This window comes from Leptodactylus fuscus, chromosome 3 (assembly GCF_031893055.1).
Source record: "Leptodactylus fuscus isolate aLepFus1 chromosome 3, aLepFus1.hap2, whole genome shotgun sequence".
NCBI classification, from domain to species: domain Eukaryota; kingdom Metazoa; phylum Chordata; class Amphibia; order Anura; family Leptodactylidae; genus Leptodactylus; species Leptodactylus fuscus.
Window position 1 is genome coordinate 11,005,753 of NC_134267.1, and position 26,690 is coordinate 11,032,442.

Below are 26,690 nucleotides of genomic sequence, written 5' to 3' on the forward strand. Positions count from 1 at the left end.
GTTTTGTGACGTTCCTCTATATCGCAGCTCCTGGACATGTTGACATATTTTTTTGGGTGCATGAGTCACGACCATCACCTTAAGAACCTCTCTCTTATGTTTCTTTCCAAAGCAGATAATATCTAGGAAGAAAACTCATTTTAGTTCTTTCCCCTGCGCTTACTGGTGCACAAAAAGTATGTAATAAGCAAATAACATGAAGTGCTGAACCTTCTGACTGGGTTCTTTTCGAAAGGCCAGGCCATATGGGAATCCAAGCAGTATTGGGAGGATAATGTGTTTATTCTTTCTCCAGGCACGCTTATCCCAAAAGAGCCCACAAAAATATTGTGTCTGCCTAAAGAGAACATGAAAACCCAGAATGTTGGAGGGAATGTTTATACGCTCTAAAATAGACTTAATAGCGCATAAAGTGCTTCTCTCCTCAGATAAATCCTAAATATCATCAAAGTCTTGGCCTAAAATAGGTCCCTGCCAATCCTAATACTTTATTAGGCAGCATGTGACTCGCTGTTATGAGAAGGCTTTATATATATATCGCCTAAGGTGTGTACGTTTTATATACCGTACATGCCCAGGCCTTGCTTGGTTTTATTCATGTGGACAAGGTTCCGAAACCACAGCAAAAATATTCATGTAGCGTGAAATCAATAAATCATATTATAGAAGCGCACCCAGATTATTATTCAATTGTTGTTCAGCCTTGGCTAGGGTTGAGCGATCGTGTTTGGAAAAGATCGGATTCCGCTTGGCGATCGAGAAAATTTTGCGATCGGAATTCCGAACACGGTCTTTTTAGGTAGGATCGAGATCGAGAACAATGTTAGCCTTCACACTGAGTATACGCTCCACTCATTCTGAGCGGAGTGTATACTTAGTGTGAAGGCTCCGCTGTGATTCCATAGGAATGAATGGAAGCAGCCGGCACATAGCCTTAACCCCCTGCGTGCTGGCTGCGTCCATTCATTCTATTGGGAGACTAGCTAACATCTCTAGTAGCTACTTACCTGCAGAGATGGCTGGCCTGGTGCCCGGTGTTCTCGTTCTTCTTCGCCTCGCTGCCCCCGCCTCCCAGGTTAGTGTTAAAGAGCTAGGGAGAAGGCGGGGCTTGTGGCTTAGGAGAGTGTGGGCGGGTACAGGGAGGGGAAACGTCACGTCTCCCCGCCCTGTGCCCGCCCACACTCTCCTAACCTGGGTGGCGGGGGCAGCGAGGCGAAGAAGAACGAGAACACCGGGCACCGGACCAGCCATCTCTACAGGTAAGTGGACACCAGGGGGGACTAAGTAGCCAGAGGATTAAAAAAAATCCTCTGGCTACTTAGTGATTAAAAAAAAAATCACTATACAGCACGGGTTCTAACAAATAAAGCGTTCAATTGTTAGATTCCATGCTGTGTAGTGAATAGGATTGTTTTTAAAATCCGATCTCCGATTAGTAAAAAAAATCCCATTGACTTGCATTGGGATCGGAATTGGGATCAAGATCGGGTTCGAATGAAAAGTGATCAGAAATCGGATTTCAAAATCAAGATTGGCTCAATCCTAGCCTTGGCCTAAATCTGATGTCTGCAAAGCGTCCTGGTTATGGTGGGATTGCCCGACTATCTCATGTACATGGGGACCACTGAGCTTTCCTTCAGGCCTATGTTTGGATGGGGCATGTTGGATTTCAGTATGCCTCATTCCTGCGCGCCACGGGTATGTATAGATGTGTAAGATTTGTCCTTGGTTCTTACTATCCATTTGGTTAGTAAGGCCTCATTCACACGGGGCACGGGACCGCATATTTTAGTCCTGATTCTGATGCAGGAAGCCGCATCAGAATAGGACCAAAATGCGCCTGCCACGACTGTCGCAGCTTTCGCTCCGGAGTAGGCCCAAATAAATGGGCCTAGTCTGGAAGGTGATGTCGCAAGGCGGGCATCGAGTCTGACTCAGCCGCGGAATCCCCCATACATGAGAAATTATTGGCCCATCTTGCCAAAGGCGATGGTATTAGCAGACGGGCTAAACAGTAAAGCAAATTTATAAATGAGGTTATGCTATAGCTGGTCTTGTCACACTACTCATTTCAGGATATCTGAGACCAAGATCTATCGCTGCAAATATACCGTGGTCATACTCCTCATTGTCTTTGTTGTATTGCCATATAACGTGCACTGTAATATATATTATATGGCGGTATAGTGTATCCTTGCCACCGCAATCTCTCTTTATGTGGCGAAGAATGTCCTGTAACTGTGCACTCAATGATCCCCTAAATTCCTTATTTACCTGTGTTTTATGCTGTAAGTCTCTCTTGTTGAGCTCGTATACCCGCCATGTATAGCAGGCAGTATTAAGGGCTTAGACGTGCTCCTGCTTGCACTGCCTATTCACACCAATGGCAAAAAAAAAAAAAAAAAAAAAAGATTTATTTAGAATATAAAGTAAAACAGGTCAGCAATAAGAGGGAGCGCCAGACATGTCAGGACGTCGCCTCCTCCCTGTTTATTTTATACTCATTTACATTTCTGTCTTCCCGGGCCAAGGGACGATCCCCGGTGGAGAAGTTGCACATCTAGACACGCTCTCCCATGAAGCCGTTTTAACGGCACAATATCGTTTATCACCCTGTAACAAAGGAAAAAGCGAAATTAATTTCTGCAATTAAAAAAAACATTATAACGGCTGCGGTGGTGTTTAATTTAGGCTTAATGGAAATGTATCAAAGGTGTAATCTTATTCTTCTTTGTTCTGAGCAAATAATTTATTTTTAATTTTTGCTTTAATTTACTTTGTTATTCTATCTATCTATCTATCTATCTATCTATCATCTATCTATCTATCTATCTCCTATCTATCTATCTATCTATCTATCTATCTATCTATCTATCTATCTATCTATCTCCTATCTATCTATCTATCTATCTATCTATCTCCTATCTATCTATCTATCTATCTATCTATCTCCTATCTATCTATCTATCTATCTATCTATCTATCTATCTATCTATCTATCTCCTATCTATCTATCTATCTATCTATCTATCTCCTATCTAATCTATCTATCTATCTCCTATCTATCTATCTATCTATCTATCTATCTATCTCCTATCTATCTATCTGTCTATCTATCTATCTATCTATCTATCTATCTATCTTTCTATCTATCTCCTATCTATGTATGTATGTATGTATGTATGTATCTCCTATCTATCTATCTATCTATCTATCTATCTCCTATCTATCTATCTATCTATCTATCTATCTATCTCCTATCTATCTATCTATCTATCTATCTCCTATCTATCTATCTATCTATCTATCTATCTATCTCCTATCTATCTATCTATCTATCTATCTATCTATCTCCTATCTATCTCCTATCTATCTATCTATCTATCTATCTATCTATCTATCTATCTATCTATCTATCTACTATCTATCTCCTATCTATCTATCTATCTATCTATCTATCTCCTATCTATCTATCTATCTATCTATCTATCTATCTATCTATCTATCTCCTATCTATCTATCTATCTATCTATCTCCTATCTATCTATCTATCTATCTATCTATCTATCTCCTATCTATCTATCTATCTATCTATCTATCTATCTATCTATCTCCTATCTATCTATCTATCTATCTCCTATCTATCTATCTATCTATCTATCTATCTATCTATCTCCTATCTATCTATCTATCTATCTATCTATCTATCTATCTATCTATCTATCTATCTCCTATCTATCTATCTATCTATCTATCTATCTCCTATCTATCTCCTATCTATCTATCTATCTATCTATCTATCTATCTATCTATCTATCTACTATCTATCTCCTATCTATCTATCTATCTATCTATCTATCTATCTATCTCCTATCTATCTATCTATCTCCTATCTATCTATCTATCTATCTATCTATCTATCTATCTCCTATCTATCTATCTACTATCTATCTATCTACTATCTATCTCCTATCTATCTATCTATCTATCTACTATCTATCTATCTATCTCCTATCTATCTATCTCCTATCTATCTATCTATCTATCTATCTATCTATCTATCTATCTCCTATCTATCTATCTCTCTATCTCCTATCTATCTATCTATCTATCTATCTATCTATCTATCTATCTATCTATCTCCTATCTATCTATCTATCTCCTATCTATCTATCTATCTATCTATCTATCTATCTATCTATCTATCTCCTATCTAATCTATCTATCTATCTATCTATCTATCTATCTATCTATCTATCTATCTATCATACACTGTAACTGTATATACATAAGTATCTAAAGCTAGATGGATATTTTAAAATTCTTGTGGTTTCTCATGGAAACAGTCAGCAAATTTGCCAGTTTGCTGTCAGACATCTCAATTAATGGGGTTTTACAGGGTTTACAATACAGGACCATTAATATCACATGTACGGGGGTGCCGGGAGTCTTCTATTGGGGCTGTGAAACTCCGACAAGCCTTTCATTCCCTTGACCATTTACTAGATACAGCGCCTTTCATTTGGTAGCTGCTTTGCCAGGTATTACAGCTTAGGCCTATGGAATTGAGTTGTATAGAAGTGTTAGGGCCCGTTTACGCGGGCACAGAGGGGACGGATTATGGCGCAAAATCCACGTCATAATCCGCCCCCTCACAATGGAGGTCTATGGAGACCACTAGTGTTGTTTTTTTCCGCTAGTCGCCCCATTTATTTGAGCCTACTCCAGAGGGAAAAGCTGCGACTGTTGGAGCCGCGACAGTCGTGGCAGGCGGATTTTGGCCCGAGAGTGACAAGGCTCCACACGTCACTCTTGGTGCCAAAATCCGCCCTTCTGCTCTCGTGTGAAATGGGCCTTATACCAGACTAGGCCACAGTGATATGTACGGCCTGTGTATGGTAAACAATGACGAACAGCGCAGACGCTTCAGTCAGCTACTTGGTTGGAAAGTCAGTAGTCGGATGTTGGTGGCCTGTTGTGAAGATATGTTTGGAAAACCCATCATAGCTGTAATTCCCACAATGCACCGTTCTCTAGTATTTTCAAACCAGATTGTCCGGTTTTGTTCACAGTGTGGCACAGGGCGGAATTTGTGGTGCAGGTTTGGCACAAGGAAGGGCAATGCGACAAATGTGTGCCACAATATCATCCCTTTGTGGATGGAATAATAAAATCTTTGCAATTATACCTAAAATCAGTAAAACTGACCTAAAAACTGAGTTTATAGGATTCACAATATCAAGATTTGTTGGTCACCACCAATATACTGCAGAGACGCCATGCGCATGGCATATCCACAGCATGCCCTAAAATTTGCAAGTAACTGTATTTACTTTGCAATATGTGAACGGGGTTCTTAAAGCTCTTGCATGTGATGTACATTAAACTTAGCCCATTGATTTATATGGGAACTGTGTAATGATTCATTTCTCCAGTGGGGGTGCTGCAGTGGTATTTGAAAATGTGCAAAGTATGTAGGAGCTATGAAAGGAACACTCCAGGAATAACAGATACCGTATATCCTGCACCCCCCATCTCTCACCCCCACACACAGTCCACACTGCACCCCACATCTCTCCCCTCCCAAAGTACACCTTGCATTCTGGACCTCTCCCCTCCCACAGTACACCCTGCACCCCATATCTCTCCCCCCACACAGTACACCCAGCGCCCCACGTCTCTCCCCTCCACACAATCCACACAGCGCCCCATATCTCTCCCCCACACACAGTCCAACCTGCACCCCACAGCTCCCCCCATACAGTACACCTTGCACCCTACAGCTCCCCCCCACACAGTACACCCTGCATCCTACAGCTCCCCCACACACAGTACAGCTCTCCCACACACAGTACACCCTGCACCCTACAGCTACCCCCCACACAGTACACCTTGCACCCTACAGCTACCCCACACACAGTACACCTTGCACCCCACATCTCTCCCCCACACACAGTACACCCTGCACCCTACAGCTACCCCACACACCGTACACCTTGTACCCCACATCTCTCCCCCCACACAGTACACCCTGCACCCCACAACCCCCCTCCCCCCCAGTACCTTACACCCCACGTTTCTCCATCTTCCTCCAAAAAAAAAAAAAAAAAAAATCATGTGCACCCTCCGCCAGGGTCGTGCATCAGCCCCTGAAATCTACACTTTTTTTGTGCAAAAACTTAACGTGCATAAATTTGTGGCTTTTTTGTGACAGAAATCTGCCATACAAGGCATAATAAATCTACCCCAGTGTCTCCATTTGGCCCGGAGTCTACCTTTTGGTGACAGATATTACAGGTATAGCAGTATGAATACATTCATATAAAGCATGCATAATAATACTTCATTTGCAAATGCTGTCACCGGGCCGTGTTTACACGCCGCCTTTAATAGGAGCTGAATAAAGATTCCCAGACAATATAAATGAGTCTTCCCTTATTACGAGCACGCCACTAATCTGGTTTTAATAATGCGTAGCACACAGGGCCAGGACAAGGCTCTGCATACACCTCTCTGTTCTAGATATACAGTATATACACTGCTAGCAGTACAGGAGCAGCCAGAACACAGATTTTTCCTTTACTACCCATGATATTAGACAGATATGGAGTTATTTCAGAGCTGCCGCCTACTCGCTGTAGCAGATGCCGCACTGCGGGATTACTTGTACTTTGCTGTACTATCTGTCTCCCTAAAACTGCTGATCCTGCTGGCAGGCGTCCAGCTGGTGAGGGGTCCTTAGGACAGAACTTCCTGGGAAAAACCATGCAAAAAATGATTTGCTTCCATAACTTTATATCTACAAGGGACACGGTTGTAAAGGTGGCCGTACAGTATGTATTAGATTTATGGCGGCCAAACCGATATTTTACATGGATGAGGGTATCCGGGCTTCCCCCTGGCTGCAGGTGTCAAAGAACGGGGCTGTAATCTGGAGCCAGAGGTGTCCTCTCTCTAATTACAACACATACGTGCTTGGCCAAGGGCTCTGGACAGAATCGTTCTTGCATGGATTCTATTTTTTGCCTTCAAGGTGGATTCTTTGTCATGAATGTGTCTATGGTCCCATGCACAGGGGCAAATACAGTCTGGAAAGTCTGGACCGTGTATTTCCTGCATTTCCCACACTGCATTTGGTCCAAAGATCGGGACTTTGTGCATCATAGTGATCTGTATAAAGTCCAGGACAGGCTGGATCTTCTGGCACTATAGATCACCAGGAGTCCCGGTCTATGGACTGGGTTCAGGCAGGAGATCTTTTATGATTTACAGAACAGATATTTCGGCCATATTCACCTGTGTGCAGGAAGCCTAAAGATGCCCAGTCATATTAATGTGACCACCACCTACTTTTAACGTTAAATAACCAATGGCAGAAGGCGCGAGTCATCAGCCATCTGGGTGCACTCATCATGGTGGAAGGCACGATGGATCTACACGAGTATGCATCTATCCTTGCGGACCATGTTCACCCCTACATGCGAATTGTTCTTCCTCAGGATGATGGCATCTACCAGCAGGACAATGCCACGTGTCATAAAGCTCGCAGCGTACTTGCGTGGTTCGAGGAGCACCAGGATGAGTTGACCGTACTCCCTTGGCCAGCAAATTCCCCGGACGTGAACCCAATTGAGAATCTGTGGGACCACCTCCATCAGGTTGTTTGCGCCTTGGATGCTCAACCGCGTAACCTAGTGCAGCTGGCCATGGCCCTGGAGTCGGCATGGCTCAACATCCCAGTGTTCATCATCACAGCATCCTCTCTCTTCCTGCACGTCTCGCAGCAGTCTGCTTTGCCAAAGGTGGTTATTCTGGATTTTTTCAGGTGGTCACATTAATGACGGGACTGTGTATCTTCAGTAGCTTTGGGCCAAATGCCCTTTTGGCCATCAGCTGTACTCTTTTCAGCCAGGCATGCATGTTTTTTAATGGGCAGAAGTCAATAAGTTCCTTCTAAACACCTATGGCGACACCTTATCTCCTGGGAGGACATAAGATCAGGCCCCATACACAGTCGAGAGGCCCCATACACAGTCTCTAAAATTGGTGGCTTTGTCCAACTTAGTTCTTGTGTGTATGAAGGCCTAACACATAAACATTAGGTTTATATGGCTACAAATAAATGCTGCGTGTGTATGTAGATGTTTCTGGAGCTTCTCAGAACTACAGATATATGGGATGTGAGACGTTGCGACCACGCAGGTTGATATTTTTCTGCACCTCCCGTCTGTAATCCCTTAGAAAAATACTACGGTCACCCACTTCTCAGGGAATGGAGACAACTTAGCCTTTGGACTCGGTATCTCTACGTTGCGTTTTTTTTTATTTTTTTTATCATGTTTGTTTTTATTGGTCGTTTGTATCGAGTCTTTAACGCTTTGTTTTTGCTTCTTTCTTTTCCTACGTCGCTTTCTTATTCAGCGGGGCTGGATTCTGCCAGTATAAATAATTGCCATCCTCCGTGACCTCCTTTAAAATAGAAGGATCTGGTCAGAGCTGGGATGGATATTACAGTTGTGTGGAAGCTCGTAACATTTATACATTTTCCATGCTCTGTAATACTCACGGGGAGGAGCACCTGCTTAAAGCAGTCTTCTCCTTGCCAGACCACAAGATGAACGCCTGTGCCAAACTCAAGGGAGTTGTCTAACTCTGTGTCAAAGACAACACCCTGCGTTGCCTTTGCTCTAAAAAGTTTTGGCTGTTATTTCGAGATTTGGAGTACAGATCTATGGTGTCGAACAGGGCAAAACATGCCCTTCTTCCAGTGGGGGAACTAAAAGTCCCATCATTCCTCAACATCTTGTTGACTAGAGTGTTGAATTCGAGATTAAAGATCTGCACCCTACTCTTTAGATCTCTGCCCTACACATCGGGGGAATTTATCATCAGAAAACCGGCGTACAGAGATGATATTTAGGCACACGTTTGGTGCAAGGTCCTTCCGTGGACCAAATGTTGCACCGCAAGGCCCTTTCGCGCCATGTGGTGTGCCAGTGTGAGCAGGGAGGGGGACTTTTCGGCCTACAGATTTATTATAACTCTCATCCGTTTTCCGGTGTGAGTTATAATGGAGATCTATGCAAGTTTATAGATTTCCATACTGGTGCAAGGGAAGTCCAACTGATTTATGGGGATTCCGCATGGCACCATTTATTAAGACTGGTGTATGATATGTCAGTCTTAATAAATTTGCCCCAGTATGATTATTGGGGGAGGGGATCATTTTCAAGTACCATATTAGGAAATTGTAATAAATTAAAGGGGTATTCCATCTTAAGTTATCCCTACTCATTTCCATCCTGATCACTCATTTCTACCCCAACTATTCTACTGATTGATCTGCAGCTTATCCCCTATCCTGTGATAAGAACACCCCTTTAAGGACCCCCTCAGATCAACAAAGAACATCCCTTGGGCCTGAGGACTCAAAATGTCCATTGGTCCGAATGGGCATCGCGTAATGCTTATTTTTTATTATGGCGGCGCTGTACGGAAACTCATGACTTGTGGCCTCTCAACTTACTGCTGTGGCAGCATAAGGGTAACTTCACACAGTTTTTTTTTTTTGGTCCAGAACCTGAGGTGGAGGCCGCCTCAGGTTCCAGACCAAAATATGGGTAGCTGTGCACTCCGCTCCGGATTAGGCCTAGTCAGGAGGGAGTGTCTACAGGTGGATGTCGCGAGGCGAATCCACCTGAAAGAATCAGCATGTAGCTTCTTTTTTTCCAGGAGCGGAACAAATGGCTCAAAGAAAAAAGAACTGACCGGCTCCCATTGATTTCAAATCGTCGCGATTCCGCCTGTAGACACTCCCTGCTCCGGACTAGGCCCATTCATCAGGTGGTTGCCGGTGCGGTGCAGCGCATCGGCTTTCAGTCGCGGCTACCCGGCTTTTGGTCCGGAACCTGAGCCGGCCTCCGCCTCAGGTTCCGGACCAAAAAACTCTGTATGAACTTAACCTAAGTGCTTTAGTTGCTTTGCGCCACTTTATGAATTTTCCTACTCCTCTGCAGCTTTTGCGTTAGACCAGAAATCTACGCCAGTTCCAGATTGCGTTCCTGGTGCACGGGGGGACCTCCTGGATTGCACCAGAATCCTGGGCCTCTTCCTAATTCTGCCACCTGGTCTGAGAATACAGAGACTGGCATACAGCACGCCAGTCTTCATAAATTTGCAACATTGTGTTTTTTAAACTACACCATGTTTCAAAATGTTTCAGTTTCTGGCTGCACTTTGTGAATAGAGCTTTAGTAACTCTGCCCGCTTGGGTCGTTCACGTCAGTGCAAAAACACCACAAGTGACTCCAGCTTTCTTCAATTACTTCCACCCTCAGCTTGGACTGAACCATCTACAAGTGTGAACTCAGCCATAATAAGGTTATTGGCCAATGAAATTATTATAAATGGACTTTTTATGTACTGAATCTCAGACTGTTTTTAAAATATTTTTCTTTTAAGCCTTGTTTGTAGTTGGTTTAAATTTGGAGCGTCCCGAAGCAGGAATGTTTTCCTTCATCTTCAAGACGATGGTTAACAAGTGCTGACTTCTGAAGTGTGTCATAAATGAAGGGAATGAAAGAAAAAAAGTCAAGTGCTAGATGTTTTTGCTATGACTGTGGAGTAAAAGGGGCCCCCAGTCATGGTAGTTTTATTTTCAAGTAACCCGCAGTGAGTTCTCGCTGCCAACGCTGCCTACACGGAGGAGACAGAATAGTAACACTGGAAATTATCCTCCTCCTTCCCCGAGGAATACAGAGTTCAATGTGAGGAAGGAAGGGATGAGGGCAACGGCCGCTGCTGGGAGCTGTGCGTGTGCTAGTCACTGCTATGCTCTTATACAAAGACAATACAAAGCTTGTTCATAGGCGTCTTACAGGTGTCTAAAATTCTGCGCCGGTTAATGCCATGCCATAGGGTAAGTTCACACGGGGTTTTTGTTCCGGAACCTGAGGCGGAGGCCGCCTCAAGTTCCGGACCAAAGAACAGGTAGCCGCGACTGAATGCCAGTGCAGTGGCATCCAATTGCGCACTCCGCTTTGGATTAGGCCCAATGAATGGGCCTAGTTGGAAGGAGGGAGTGTCTTCAGGCTTATTTGCGAGGCGACCTGGCCTGAAGAAGGAGCATCTCGCTCCCGGGAAAAAGACCTGACCAACTCCCTTTGATTTCAATGGGAGACGTCTTTTTGGTCACAATTTTGAGGCGGATACGGCCTCAAAATCCAGACCAAAAAACTCTGTGTGAACTTATCCTTCTAGTGGTTAGCGCATAAAAAGTTTTTAAATAAACAAATGATACTCCTGGCCCTCGGCCTGGTCCGGTTATCATGGGATGGAGGATACCTACCTGATCTGACCACTGACCCACACTCATCCAGACAACGGGGTGTTTCCCCCCACGGCACATATAGCCTAAAAGATGATACAGCAAGAACTCTGATATTCCCCTACTTATCCCTTTAAGACACTTAATTGCTGCAGTATGTTGCCTTTTATTTGAGTTCTAGTTGGTTTTGTTACTGTAGTCTGTGGTCATTCTGTCTTTGCTACAATAGAAGTGTAATGGTGTGGACTTAACCAGCCTGGTCTTCATGTAGGGCTTGTACACTTACAAATCAGCCACTGTGGTATAAAGTGTTCCAGCTGCCTGAGACTCTGATATAGCTGAATATAGATTTAATGGGGTTATCCAGCTTCCAAAAATAAACTAAACACATCCATAGCAGTGCTAAATCCTCCCTTGTGCACCCTTTGTTTTACTGGCTGCACATTGTATCACTGTTCGTTACATGTAATGATTCTGTGGACAAACTACATTTCCCACGATTCATCTCCCTGCCCCTCCCTTTTCCACTCTCCTCTTGGTGCAAATGCCCTCCCTGCCACAGGGTCTGTATCTCAGTTTTTCAGTCTGGACAACACCCCTCTCCTCTGCATATCTGACCAAGCAATAAATCACTCCCATGAGTGGCTTCAAAGGCGCAAGGAGGTCACATGCTGCTATGACGTTTTATTTACTGGGTTGACTGCTCACAGGGAGGGGTAATGAGCTTGCAAATGAAACGTCACAGCTGTGGTCATTGAACTGAAAATAAATTAAATAAATGGTGCTGAGTTTAAACAGGATATATATTACGTTAAGTTTTTTTTATTGATTTCTCCTGTTATTTTGCCCCATATTTTTTAAAAACTGCATTACCCCATTTTAGAGAAGGAAGCAAAGTTATAGAAATAAAGGAAGGAAGACATTATGGCTAGGCAGTGACTTATATATAGGGGGAATGATGATCCTTTGGCAGGGAATAAGATTGTAGTGCACTTTGCTCATTTGATCCACCCCTGTATTTACAGTCACGTCTGGTCACATGACAATGCTCAGTTCCATTCATATAAAAGCATTGTCATGTGACCAATGGACGTGATGTCACTTCCTGAGAAGCGGAGCTCAGTATCCTAGTCCTGGACAACCCCTTTCATGCAGCTTATTGGTACTAACCATTTTTCCCATTTTCTTGATGATGCCGCCATTGTAAATATATTTCAGATGACAATTTCCTTTCATGTTTACTCTCTCCGGGATGTTACATTAAAAGCAGTTCACGTCAGGATCAAACTGTCCTCTAGTCTTGATCTGTATCACTTACTTTACATTCATATGCATAAAGTAAAAGGGCGGACGCTGAAAGGGAACCTTAAGGCTATGGGAACTTTGGAAACCAAATTTTTCCACTACACCAATGGATTCTGTAATAGAAATTGTTACGTGCCACACGTAGCGGCGCCATAGAGGTGGAGGACCTCCGCTGTCTTGGGGTTAGAGTGTTACATGTGGACCTGACATGTCGATGAATTTTATGGACAACCATTTAACTTAAAGGTTTGCATGTGCTGCTACACGTGTTGCCTGGGATAAAAAAAAAAAAAAAAATGAATTGGTCATGTTGGCCAATTTTTTTAATTTTTTAAATTTCTTACGGAAATTTTTAACTTATTTTGTAAAACAAAAGATAAGATGTGTTCCCTCTTTCCCACCAGGACCTTTCCATTGAAAAGGTCACTGCGGTTTGAACAAGCTTCGGATTAATGAAGATAGAAGTAACCTTGTTATATCTGTTCTGAGAAAAATGCTTTTTTCTCTTCCTTGCTACACTGGCTTCTACTCTGAGACAGATTGCAGATGATCTCTATCAAATTGCAGGCGATTATAAAAATGTATGGAGAGGGGAGAGGGAGAAGGAAGCAGAGACACGGGCTTAGGGCTACTTCACACGGGGAAAGTTGGCAGCTGATTTTGACGCGGAATCCGCCTCAAAATCCGCTGCTGTAAATGGCTCGCATTGTCTTCTAGCTAGTAATGGAAAAAAGAAGCGAGCTGCCCTATCTTGCCGCAGCGAGAGGCTCCGGCCAATTCGTTTGGGCCTAATCCAGAGTGGAATGTCGCGGCAGGATGACATTACACTCCATCGGCGTCCCGTTGTGGCAGCTGCGACTGAATGGCCTTAGACTGATACTGCAGCTAAAAATGAACTTTTTATCACAGTACAATGTCTGTATTCACATCAGTACATGTCAGTACCTCTCTATATATGTCTTGCATCTTCTGGGGCTGTTAGTAAGAGACATGATTAGAGCAGATTCTCCTCTACTTACTGTGTGCCTTGTAATGCAGCTAATCTCCATTCCCCAGTTCGGGGAGAACTACAAAGTACAGATAAAGCCTCCATGGGGGGAAACTGCTAAATAATGCAAAATATAACTTACACAATCGCCATAAATATCATGTACACACCCGGAAGCTTATCTTGGAAAGTCACCTAAAACAACCGCCCAGTCTTGAAGCAAGGTTATCGCATAGAGTACAGAATTGCACCGTACACCGTATTGCTGCATAGGGTCTATGCACATGATATAGCGGATTGCATAATGCCAGCGCATATCTGTGTGCAAGATAGGTATGGACAAAGCAACACACAATGTGTGTGAACAAGGCTCACGAATCCCTGTGTCAAACTAGGACAACAATGGAGACCAATAATATGTACTTTGTAACCTTCTGGTTCTTTTTGTCCTTCTCCTAGTTCTGACCACTATGATGTGCCCAAGTTTCTTGCAAAGGGCACATGTAAGAGCAAACTTTTACTGAGCAGCTCGGCGGTTAGCACTGCAGCCTTGCAGCGCTGGAGTCCTGGGTTCGAATCCTGCCAAGGACAACATCTTCAAGGAGTTTGTATATTCTCCCCTTGTTTGCGTGGATTTCCTCTCCTACTCCAAAGACCTACTGCTAACTATGTAAAGTCTAATATACTAAGCACGGTGCGTTCTCTGCATTAGACTTGTCTAGTTTAGTCAGAGCCTGCTGCCTATAGTGCAGAGCGTTGCTGCGTCCATTGGGAAAGCTTCCAAGCCGCCTCATGTTTATATCATTAGAAACTGGAATATAAAACTCCTTCTCTTGAAAATCCTTCTTTATTGGCGTTCCCAGGCTGTAATTTTAATGCATTTCTTTTCTTCCTTATTTTTTTTCCCTTCTCCACGTCATGGCACCGTGCCATAGTATAACAGGCCTGCGTCGCTGAATTTATTTTTTCTGCGAGTGCCGAGAAAAATACGTTATGGCAAGAGATCAGATTCTAAAATCAGTCCCGGCCATAAGGAATGAAAAAGCCTCTTGTTTTTGGGATCTTCTGGGAGACATATATTTTTTCATATGTTTCCTTTGTACGGTTTTAAAACCGTGATTAAAGGAAGCAGTAACCTAAGGAATAGGATTGAGGCTTGCAGAGAAGCTCGATTTTTTTTTTTTTTCCAGCGAGCAGGGTTGTGTTACTCCGCTGTACTGGGAAGGGGTGCCAAAGGACACGGAGAGCGGGCCCGTGATTAAATAGCTTCTCTTCAGTTGTCAGAGCAGCCTGGTTACATTTCACTTTTTATATATATGCGTGTATATATTGGATCGTGCCTTATTTTAGTAGTGAAATAGATCTCGGCACGAACATAGGCTTACTTATAGATCTATAGGGCCTACATCTCTCTTTCGGGCAGGACTTGACAGCTGCGAATTAAAGTCGAGAGAACTTTTAAAGCAAAAAGTTGAAAGGCCTTTATCCCATGAAACTAAATGGGTTGTCTCACCGGGACTGCCAGTGATGAGCTGATCCGGTTTGGCTACTGAGACCCTTCTAAGGTTGACCGTGGAAGTGTTGCCGAGCCTCAAAATTTCCTAATAGGGACTAATGTAATGCATGGCCAGGCAAGACTACTTACAGAATCAGGAGCAGCACTTTCGCTGTTACCCCTGGTGAACTAGGGCTGAGTTCACATGGGGTATTTTGGTCAGGATTTTGAGGCCATATCCGCCTCGAAATCCTGGCCAAAAAGACGGCTACCATTGATTACAATGGGAGCCGGTCATTTCTTTTTTTCCGGTAGTCGTTTGTTCGGGCTCCCAGAAAAAAGAATGGACATGCTCATTCTACGGGGACATTGTGCCTCACGAATCCGCCTGAAGACACTCCCGACTAGGCCCATTCATTTGGGCCTAATCCAGATGGCAGTGCCGCGACTGGATGCTGGGGCACTGCACAGTATTTTGGACCAGAACCTGAGGGAGCCTAGGTAATGAGGTGTCTAGCTTTCCATTAAGGTCCATCCTATGTGAAACTGTTGTTCCGGACTCCTTATCCTAACCTTGACCTTATCTTTGTTTCTGTATTGTGCTCTTGTCTCACTGCTTGCCATATTTTTCTGGTACTTTTTGTCCTACTCCAGCAGGGCTAATCAAAGTTCACAGACCATACGCCCTCTTTTCTGGAACTGTCCATCCATTTGCAAGATAAAATATCCCCCTTTATTATCCCCTTTCATGGCCCCTAATAGTACACAGTCCGGTCACATTAATGTGACCACCTGGCAAAATCCAGAATAACCCCCTTTGGCAGAGCGGACCGCTGCGAGACGTGCAGGAAGAGAGGGGATGTTGTGATGATGTCACTGGGATGTTGAGCCATGCCGACTCCAGTGCCGTGGCCAGCTGCACGAGGTTACGCGGTTGAGCATCCATGGCGCAAACAACTCAATCGAGGTGGTCACACAGATTCTCGATTGGGTTCAAGTCCGGGGAATTTACTGGCCAAGGGAGTACGGTAAACTCATCCTGGTGCTCCTCCAACCACACACGTACACTGCGAGCTTTATGACACGTCGCATTGTCCTGCTGGTAGATGCCATCATCCTGAGGAAAAACAATTCACATGTAGGAGTGAACATGGTCCGCAAGGATAGATGCATACTTGTGTTGATCCATCGTGCCTTCCACAATGATGAGTGCGCCCAGATGGCTGATGACACGCGCCTTCTGCCATTGGTTATTTAACGTTGACGTCAAAGTAGGCGGTGGTCACATTAATATGACTGGACTGTGTATATTACTTCCTATACTGGCCCCTGCATAGTATATTGCCCCTTTTTATGGCCGACACGCAGTACACCGCCCACTTTTATGGTCCCTACACAGTACGTTGCCTCATTACTATCCCCCACATTGCCCTTTTTTTTCCTGTAGCCCACATGGCACGGTACCCCCTTAACTCTTCCCTACAAATTACATTCTCTCCTTTTGTGGCCCCCCACACAGTATAATGCCCCCTTTTATGGCCTTCTTCTACTGTTCAGTGTTTGGATGTAGTTTGTGACACTCCCTGGAGTCCATAGTAGAGCGAGCCAGAACAGGGATGGGGATGAATGAGTAAAATAGCAGGTACTAGCTGTGCGAATAATCCCATAGGTGGTGAGTTGACCATTAAAAAAAAATAAGCGATAACACATCACACTGCTCCAGGGCTCCCCTGATCTCCAGGACCTCGTGCAGTTGCATGGGTTGTGATGACCAAAACTTCTCCTGCTCATGACATTGAGTCACCAAAGCAATTGACCCCAGCGATCACATGTATAGCCGGTTGAAAGGAGATATGTTCCTTTCTGGAAAAATCTCAATTTTCCACAAGCATAACATGGGCACATATCAGTTCTTGGGTACGATGGCCCTAACCAATCCCTATTGTACTGTTAGTAGAACCATGGTTGAGACATTGGGACATAACACAGGCCTATTTCTTCGTGTGTTTCTTGTGTTATGTTAACCTGACTTGCATTTGGCTTGATAGCGTGACGTGACAAGTGCTGGTTTTTGTTGCCAGTCATTGCGGGTAGACATCTTTTCCGTAGCCTTGCAGGGTAGCGGAGCGCTGGGAATCAGGCCATGCCTTCCCCAGAATCTGCTTACAGAGCTTAACGTGATCTCATTATGTCGTATCGTCCTAGGACCACTCCAATATTTACAAGATTATCACGTTTCCTAATATCCAGGTGTGTCTGGCATTGCTCTATAATACTCCATTAAAGCCCAAATGCGGCGTCTGATCCATCTCTCCGCACCGCTCCAGCCATTCACAAGCTTGTTGCATTAGGCTTAGATCTTAAGCATGTTCTGGGAAGACGGCTCCAGGAATTAAAATGAAGAACAGGGAAAAGAAAACCAATTTATGTTGGACTTGAAGTTTCAAGCACCGGCTTGTATTGGCAGGGAAGGGCTTAAGCCTAAAGCTGTCTAAGCGCACGGGCTTTGGTGCTGTGGTTTAACTGTGTAGCATAGTCTAGTCCTATTCTTTCCTATCCTTCCTGGGCTCTTCCCGGAGCTGAAACAGTTAAAGCGGCAGCTTTGTGCAGAAAGTTGCTGTCTCATCGAACACAGAAGGGGGATTCTTTCGTCGGCCTCTTATGTAATCACCAGATTGTGTTTTCTCTATATTGTGGTTTTACAAAAGGCAAGTTCATAGTAACATTTCAGCCTGCAGCAAACTGCAGAGGAATCTGCCGGCTTTGACATACTCCAAACTTTCTCCTTTGTCTCTTTCCATTTGGCGTGCACCAGACGGACTTGTTGTCATAAGTCCTCAACGTCAGTGCCATCAAGGGCCGCGGCGAAAAAAAAAAGGAAATGCCTGACGTGCTGAACTTGTGCTAATGATGGCTCCGTGTGACCCTTCCCTCGCATTGTCCTTCTGCAAATCATTAGACAGTAATTATCCCCTGGCAGGCCTTCTTAGCTATGGACTCATAACCAGGAGGAATGGACCAGATTTTCTTTCAATTTTCACCATATGTTCTAATAGACTTGACAGGCTTTGTTCACACCTCGTATATATCCCGAACCTATAACTGTGGTGCAAGTAGGTTGCATACGATATCCACTGAATATGATTAAAGGGAGTCTGTCATCGGGTCCAGCCATATAGGTCAGGCTAACCTGAATCTAGCACAGTTTTCCCCATGTTGATTCGTGCTTCCGTTCCCGAGATATATTTCTATTTCTCAATATAGAAAGGAGATGTTTGGAACAATCAGGGCGTCACCACGGCAAAAAGCTATGCCCCTCATTTAGGAACTTGGGAACGCCCACTTGCCCCTCCCTACCTTCTTTGGTTGGAATCAGAAGAACGGGAAATGGTGGAAAGTGACAAATCCAGAGGACGCAAGACTGGAAAAAAACATCCCTTTAATACCAGCAATGTAGCACAACGCGTTTTGGGGATTAGCCTCCCCTTTATCAAGTGCAATCAAATGACCACTAACTTGAGTGAGCCCACGGAGAACGTCAGTATTGTCTTCTTCGTTTGACAGGGCCAGGGAGCTTAGCTGAGATCTCCCCTGGTTCTGTGCCGTCACCTTCAGGCCACTGCTCTGATATTCAGCGCATGCACAGTACAGCCGCTTGGGACAGGCAAACCTCAGTCCATCCAAGGGCACACTGGGAGCGTAAAGGTGGATTTTGACTCCGAGAGTGACGCGGGGAACCGTTGCGACTGTTGCGACTTCTCCCTCCGGAGTAAGCTCAAATGAATGGGCCGCAGAATCTGCCTGAAGAAAGGTCATGTCGATTCTTGCCTGGCGGTCTCCATAGACCTCCATTGTGAGGGGACGGATTATGACGTGGATTACACGCCATAATCCGCCCCCTCTGTTCCCGTGTGAATTAGCCCTCAAGCTTTGGGGAGCACAAGGACTGGAAAATGAAGACGAACTCGAGGTTGATGTCCGCCTCAAATTCCATTTTATGTTCAGCCTTGTGAATGTAGCCTTAAGAAGATTGTATTTATTTGGACCTCTGTAAATTTGATGGGTTTGTTGTAATCCGTTTGAAGATGGCTCCTTTAGGCTAAGGCTCCACGTTGCGGAAAATCTGCTTTTTTTGTTGCAGATTTTGTTGCGTTTTTTGAGCGAAAGCCAGGACTAGATTGAGCAGAAGGAAGAAGTAGAATTTCCTACATATTTCACGTTCCTTCTAAAGCCGTTCTTGGATTTTGCACAAAAAAACTGCAACAATCCGCAACAAAAAAGGAGCTTTTCCTCACAGGGCGGCCTCAGACTTACAGGAATTTTCAGGGACTTCAATATCGGTGACTTATCCTAAGGATATCAAGATTGACTCTGGACATCCACCACTCCCGCCGCCTCATCGGTCACTTGTCCTGTTTGCAACTGAGGCCCACTCAAGTAAATGGAGTTTAGCCGCAATATCAAGACTGTCCTCTTTTTGGGAAAGGCCAGAAGAAGGGCACTTCTAGAAAATGTCCATCCCGTGGATGCAGTATATATACCTCTCCTTCTTGCTGCTTTTATAGGAATGGAATAAAGACAAGTCTTTGAATGAATCGTGAGTGCTGGATGTTTGGATCCCGTCTTCAAGGTGCTTGCCCACATTACGAGTGTTGGTGCACGCACATGCTCAGTCTCTCTTCCAAGAATCCAGTTGATATACCATTGTCAGGAAAGAGAAGAGTCTCTGCAGTGTCGTAGCTATATACCGTCGATGAGAAGACTCCTGCGGGGGGAAGTAAGAAGGGCCAAGTTGTCAGGTGCCAGAAGGAGAAGGAGACTGATTCTGTCTAAAGCCCACCTCAGAAGGATCGGGCAACAGCAAGGATGATATATAGGACGTATTACTGTAATATATCAGCATTTTAGGACTTCTGATTTATGATCCCGGGATGTAGCTATGGGGGGGTGCAGAGGGCTAGTAATCGATACCAGGCCCTGGAACCTCAGGAGGGCCCAAAGACCTATCTACAATATAAGAAGACACCAGTAATATACATAACACATGCTTAGTGGGGGCCCCATTAAATATTTTGCATTGGAGCCAAGCGTTTAACGTTATACCTTAAACATGTGGCTAATGTGAACAAGGTCTTAATGGACCGGTTCTGAACAAGCTTGATTGCACAGAATAAATATATGTTATATGGCTATAAAAACCCTGTAAATTCTAGACCTTATTTTTACATTGTGTCCTGTTACCTTTTATATAAATGGTTCTGGATTAAATCTGTCTTAAATATGTATATATGGAAATCGGTCGCCACGCGTTTGTGGATTTTGGGTGAAACGCTCGTAACTCCAGCTGCTTTACTGGAAGATGTGACTTCAGATATAGCGGTTCGTGGAAGATGGGAGATATGTTTTCAATGGCTGAACAGGCAAGTCCAACCAAGATCAAATATCATTGTGTCAGGGCCCCCTGTCGGAGCGCTCCACGTCTGAGAACAGGTCTGATCACGTAGATTTCCTTAGGTCGAGCGAGAGGCTTGTTTTCAATTACGTATGATCTTGAAAATTGATTCTAAGTCAATATGGCCGGCAGGAAATTAAATTAGCAGTTTTGCAATTGAATTTAAATAAATTTTAGTTAAAAGGAAACGAGTAGGAGGCCGATTCCTATGTCGTGGTATAACGTGAACTAGTAGGTTGGTATGTTATCGTGTAGAGTATTTTATGCGAATATGATATGCTAGTGTATAGTATTTAGGTTTACAAATTTGGACCATAGACAACTGTATGTAACACCATTGTCCTTGGACTGTGATGTCCGTGAATGGTACAAGCAGACTGGGCTGTGGGTACCTTGTGGGGGCAAAGGATCACCTGGCAGTGTATACAGGTCACGTGAGTGCTGTCCCATGATGATGGCTGATAAGATGTCAATAATAGGCTGTAATCCTCTGATAACTCTTTCAATGAGGCTATTAAGGATGAAGGACCTGCAAGCTTGGCAAGTAGGCAGGTCCTTGATGTGGAAGCCAGTGGTGCTATATTTACTTTTGTGAATAGTTTGAGAATGGCAGACTGAAACCCAGTCTTGAATCTTCTGAAGCGCCTGATTTATCCGTGTGCTAGAATTGGTGCACATTGGTCCAATCGATAATGAACAGGCAACGAGGAAACCTGCGTAAATGACAGATCTGACAGAGCCGATGCCCCTGCCCTTCCATTCCCCCTTTAAGGGCAGTGGTATGTGGAGTAGAGTACTTAAAAAGTCACAATTTTAGTGCAAAAATATCAACTTGAGGGGAAAAATTAGTGAATTTTTTCATGGGTTGTGTGCCCGTTTTCTGGAGGGTATTTGATGGGCAAAACGTCCTCACCGTGCTAAGCCAACATCCAAAAAAAAGTGATGAGCGCTGCAGATGAACAACGGGAGCCTTGTATGGGACAGTGAAGGACAATGGCTGTAGAGCGCTGTATAATATGTTGGTGCTATATAAGTAAGAGTAATAAATACATTGAAAATTGTTTTTTCCAATGTCTTTTCATTGGTTTATGTCACTTCTGTGAAAAGTTATCACGCTACAAAAGAGGACTCATTTAGTCTCCATCAGGTCTACAATTGTATAGGCTAAACATAGGTCTAAAGCAGGGTTCCTCAAATTACAGCCTGCGGGCCACATGCGGCTGGCCGAGGACATTTGTCCAGCCCACCGCAAGGAGGAGGACGCACGGCGGCTCTTCATGGGTAAGTATAAATGTGTAAGTGTGTGTGTAGATACGTACTGAAGAGCATATAATTCTGTGTATGTGTGGGGGGCGCGTACTGAGGAGCAGATAATACAGTTAGGGGGCTATCCTAAGCAGCATATAATACTGTGTGTGGGCGGGGGCGCATTCTGAGGAGCAGATAATACTGTATGTGAGGGGTGTAGTGAGGAGCATATAATACTGTGTGTGAGCGGTGTAGTGAGGAGAGTATAATACTGTGTGTGAGCGGTGTAGTGAGGAGAGTATAATACTGTGTGTGAGGGGTGTAGTGAGGAGCGTATAATACTGTGTGTGAGGGGTGTAGTGAGGAGCATATAATACTGTGTGTGAGGGGTGTAGTGAGGAGCATATAATACTGTGTGTGAGGGGTGTAATGAGGAGCATATAATATTGTGTATGGGGGGCCACACGGTGGCTCAGTGGTTAGCCCTGCAGCACTGGAGTCCTGGTGTTCAAATCCCGCCATGGGCAAAAAAAGCATCTGCAAGGAGTTTGTATGTTCTCCCCGTGTTTGCATGGATTTCCATCCCATATTCCAAAAAAGACATACTGATAGGGAAAAATGTACATTGTGAGCTCTGTGTGGGGCTCACAATCTACATTTAAAAAAATAAATAAATAATAATAATATTGTGTATGGGGGGCGCGTACTGAGAAGCAGATAATACTGTGTGTGAGGGGTGTAGTGAGGAGCAGATAATACTGTGTGTGAGGGGTGTAGTGAGGAGCATATAATACTGTGTGTGAGGGGTGTAGTGAGGAGCATATAATACTGTGTGTGAGGGGTGTAGTGAGGAGCAGATAATACTGTGTGTGAGGGGTGTAGTGAGGAGCAGATAATACTGTGTGTGAGGGGTGTAGTGAGGAGCAGATAATACTGTGTGTGAGGGGTGTAGTGAGGAGCATATAATACTGTGTGTGAGGGGTGTAGTGAGGAGCATATAATACTGTGTGTGAGGGGTGTAGTGAGGAGCATATAATACTGTGTGTGAGGGGTGTAGCGAGGAGCATATAATACTGTGTGTGAGGGGTGTAGTGAGGAGCATATAATACTGTGTGAGGGGTGTAGTGAGGAGCATATAATACTGTGTGTTTGGGGGCGTACTGTGGAGCATATAATACTGGGGGGGCCTTATGTGGAGCGTATAATACTGTGGGGGAGCTACTGTGGAGCATATAATCTTAATTTTTTTTTAAACTATATTTCGGCCCTCCAATTGTCTGAGGGACAGTGAACCTATTCTGCTGTGTCCTTCTACCTCTTCTTCTACTAACCCATGCAAACACAAAAGCCATAGTGTTGAGAGATCAGGAATCTGTGCAGGGGAGGATCTATGTACTCTATTCGTTCATGCACACAAATGACCGGGGACCAGAAGACCCTGCACTGATCGGTTTACTTACTTCTCATATATAGAATACATTTGGAGCTCCAGAAGTGTGTCTTAAACTTAAAGGGAATGTGTCAAAAATGGCGTAATTTTTTTTTTTATTTTTTTTTTAGATAAGTTTTTCAGAAGGCCGCTGATGATGATCTACCCAGAGGATAAGTCATCGGTATCTTATCTTGCTGCAAACCAGATTTTTGCAGATTCACTAATAATCCACTATTTTAGAAAGAAAGTGGCAAACTGGTGTTTTTTGACATTTTAATGATACTTGGGTCTAAAACAGTTGCAAGTGGTGTTTTTGCACTGTCCCTGGCACTTTTCTTACAGTGGGCAGGCCCATCACCTGCACCATATAGGAATCTACCCCTTAAAGATTGGCATATTGTACGCCAGTCTTCATAAACAGGAACTGAAGATTTACGAAGGGGTTGTGACCTCTTCTTAAATTTGTCGGACGTCACAGCGCCCTACACCAGCGTATATTTCCATTCTAACTCATGGCAGAAGACTGGTGTGAGTTTTAATAAATCAGTCTTGGCTCGCCCCGGTAGACAGGGCCTTGCAATATGTCATCCTTTCTGATGACGAATTCCCTCCTGTATACGTAAAATGATGCACAATCTCATCATCAGTGCACTCTCTACGAGGCCTCCCGCAACGACCATGTCATGGATAAAAAATCTGCGGTATCCAGGAAAATATTCCTCCCCATCCCCACCAGTTTATCTCTGATCTGCCCTGCTCTCGGCTTATACATCCTACACAAGTCCCGTATATGGGAATGTTATTAATGGCTGCTTTATAGATTAAGCCACGTTGCATTGTGGGATGTAGGGTCTATAATTGTATCCAGTATTCCTGGAAAAAAAACACCCTCCCCTGGATGTCCGTGTATGTGAATCAGGTCTGGCAGTGAATGGTTTGATTGTTTGAAGAACAGCTCCCTTTCTGTGTTTGAAGTGGTGCGGCGTGGTTTTAATAAACCCTCCTGCCCTCCGTGACCCCCTCTACTCGTTTGATTCTTTCAGATGCAAGGAGGAGAGCCTGCGCTGCCGACCACGCCAATGGTTATGCAACGTCTTGGAGGAAATTAAATCTAGCGATCCGTCTTCGAGGCTGTGTGCAACCAGACGCAGTGCTGGAATTCCTTTCTACATACAGGTACTTAGCAAGCTGTGCGCGGTTTATTTTATGGGATTGAAGTGGCTGAGCTCTTTAATGGACTACGCAAGAGGATCTACATCTGCCCCCATGACTTTCTCATAACAGATGATGTTTGCTGCCTGTGTTATTTCTAAGTATGCAGACCAGGGTTTTCCAGGATTAAAATATTGGTACCCTATCCTAAGGATACGTCATCAATATCTGAATGGAAAGGGGATGCGAAACCAGGCAAACCCAATCGATCAGCTGTTGTACACAGAGAATGGAGCAGGAAGCAGACAGCGCCATTCTGCGTAGTGGCTGAATCTGGTCACTGCAGCTGGTCCCTATTCAAATGAAGGGAAGCTGATCTGCACTACTTGGCCTAGCCACTAGGGTTGAGCCGATCTTGAGATTTCAAGATCGATTTTAAAATCCGATTTCCGATCAATTTGCAGCCAATCGCGATCATTAAATTTGCTCGATCGCTGATCGGATTCCAATCTTTTCCGATCCCGATCCCGATTGCTCAACCCTAGTCAATGCTTCTCTATGGGAAAAGTCACTTTTAGGGTTGAGCCGATCTTGAGATTGAAAAATCCGATTTGCCATCATTTTCCAGCCGATCCCAATCATGAAATTTGCTCGATCGGGATCTGATCTTTTCCGATCCCAATCATTCAACCCTACTGGCCTCTGTGAGACAGAGAACAGAGCAGGAAGCAGACATTTCTGATCTCTGTGTAGTGGCCAGACCAGGTACTGCAGATCAGCTCGTATTCATTGAATGGTCACTAGGCTGCAGTGACACAATTCAGCCACTACACAGAGAACGAAGCTGTCTGCTCCCTGCTCTATTCTCTGCTGATCCATGGGGGTGCCTGATATCGGACCACCACTAATTTGATATTGATGACCTATTATCATTATTTTCTGCCCAGATCACATATAGGGGTATTACAGCGCTGGACTGTTGACATTTTGCTAGGGTGCAGCATAACATGATTGATAGCGGTCCCTTGAATTGAACGGGTTTTCCAAACCTTACATATCAATGACCTTTCCTTAGAATTGGAAATCAATATCTGATTGGGGGGAGTCCGACACCCAAGGCCCCAGTGGCTGGCTGAGTGCTGCGGCCTCTTCACTGAATACCAAGTCTAACTCCTTTCATAGCACTAGAATGGGACTGAGCTGATACAGTGTCATGTGACCAATGAACGTGACCTCTTCTGCACAGAGAAGATGTCTCAGTGCCTGTAAGCATCTTGGCCCCTTCAAACAGCTGATCGGCAGGGGGTCCTGGGTGTTGGAAACTTCAAACAATAAAAACATTCATCCTGAATTCACAACGAGGGGAGAACACCCCTATGGGGATCTCAGCACTTAGACACCCACCGATTGGATATTCATCTCTATTCTATGGGTATAAGATAAATATTTTCTGTAGAATAACTACACACTTCTCTATAGAGAAGCAAGCGAGAGAATAAAGAAGTGCAGGATTTCACAAAAAGGAGCCAAAATTTGTTACAAAATTACAAAATTTATTAATGACACAAAAGCTGCCAGAAAATCAAAAGTAGTCCAAAAGTTTAGTTACACTCTAAGAGCAGAGGAAAGTGGTCAGGAAAGGTGATTGTAGAGAACTCCAGACACCTGATGGTTAAAGGGGTCACCTGTTATTAGGATAGGTCATCAATATCAGATCAGTGGCAAACCAAAACTCTCACAGATCTGGCTTAAAGGGACATCATCGCTTGGACAAGTTCTGTGGCCTCTTCACTGCTTGCCATACACAGCGCTGTAGATTGTATAGTGGCCATACTTTGTATTTCTGCTCAGCCCCATTCTTTTGAAGGGAACTGAGCTGTAGCATGGCCATGTGACCAATGGACGAAGAGGAAGTGGAGCTCACCAATGGGCTGTAAGAGTTTCAAACAGTGGATCGGTGAGGGTCCTGAGTGTCTTAACCAATCTAGTATTGGTGGCCTTTCCTAAGGATAACTCGTCCGTTTTATAGTGCTGGAAAACCCATTTAAAAGGGTAGTGCTGTTACGGACACTTAACCCCTGTCCACAGGACGGAGTAGGTGTCCAATCAATGCCAAATTCCCCAATGATCAGGATGAGGGGGACCCCCTAAAGCCTCCTGGTGAATGGATCTCCAGTGCACTTGTGTGACCACGCCGCAATTTACTTCTACTTTAAATTACAGTCCCGGCAGTCCCATAGAAGTGAAGGGATTTGTCCAAAAGGTTGGTTAGACTCTAAGAGCAGAGGAAAG

The 26,690-nt window shown here is 44.3% G+C and overlaps 1 protein-coding gene across 1 annotated transcript in view; it reads left to right on the plus strand.

Annotated features, from left to right (window-relative positions):
• Positions 1 to 26,690, plus strand: part of THADA (THADA armadillo repeat containing) — a 399,509-nt gene that overhangs the window by 105,332 nt on the left and 267,487 nt on the right. Inside the window, exon 23 of the mRNA XM_075267057.1 lies at positions 24,290 to 24,422. Within this exon, the coding sequence (XP_075123158.1) occupies positions 24,290 to 24,422 (133 nt within the window). The remainder of the gene's footprint in view (positions 1 to 24,289; positions 24,423 to 26,690) is intronic.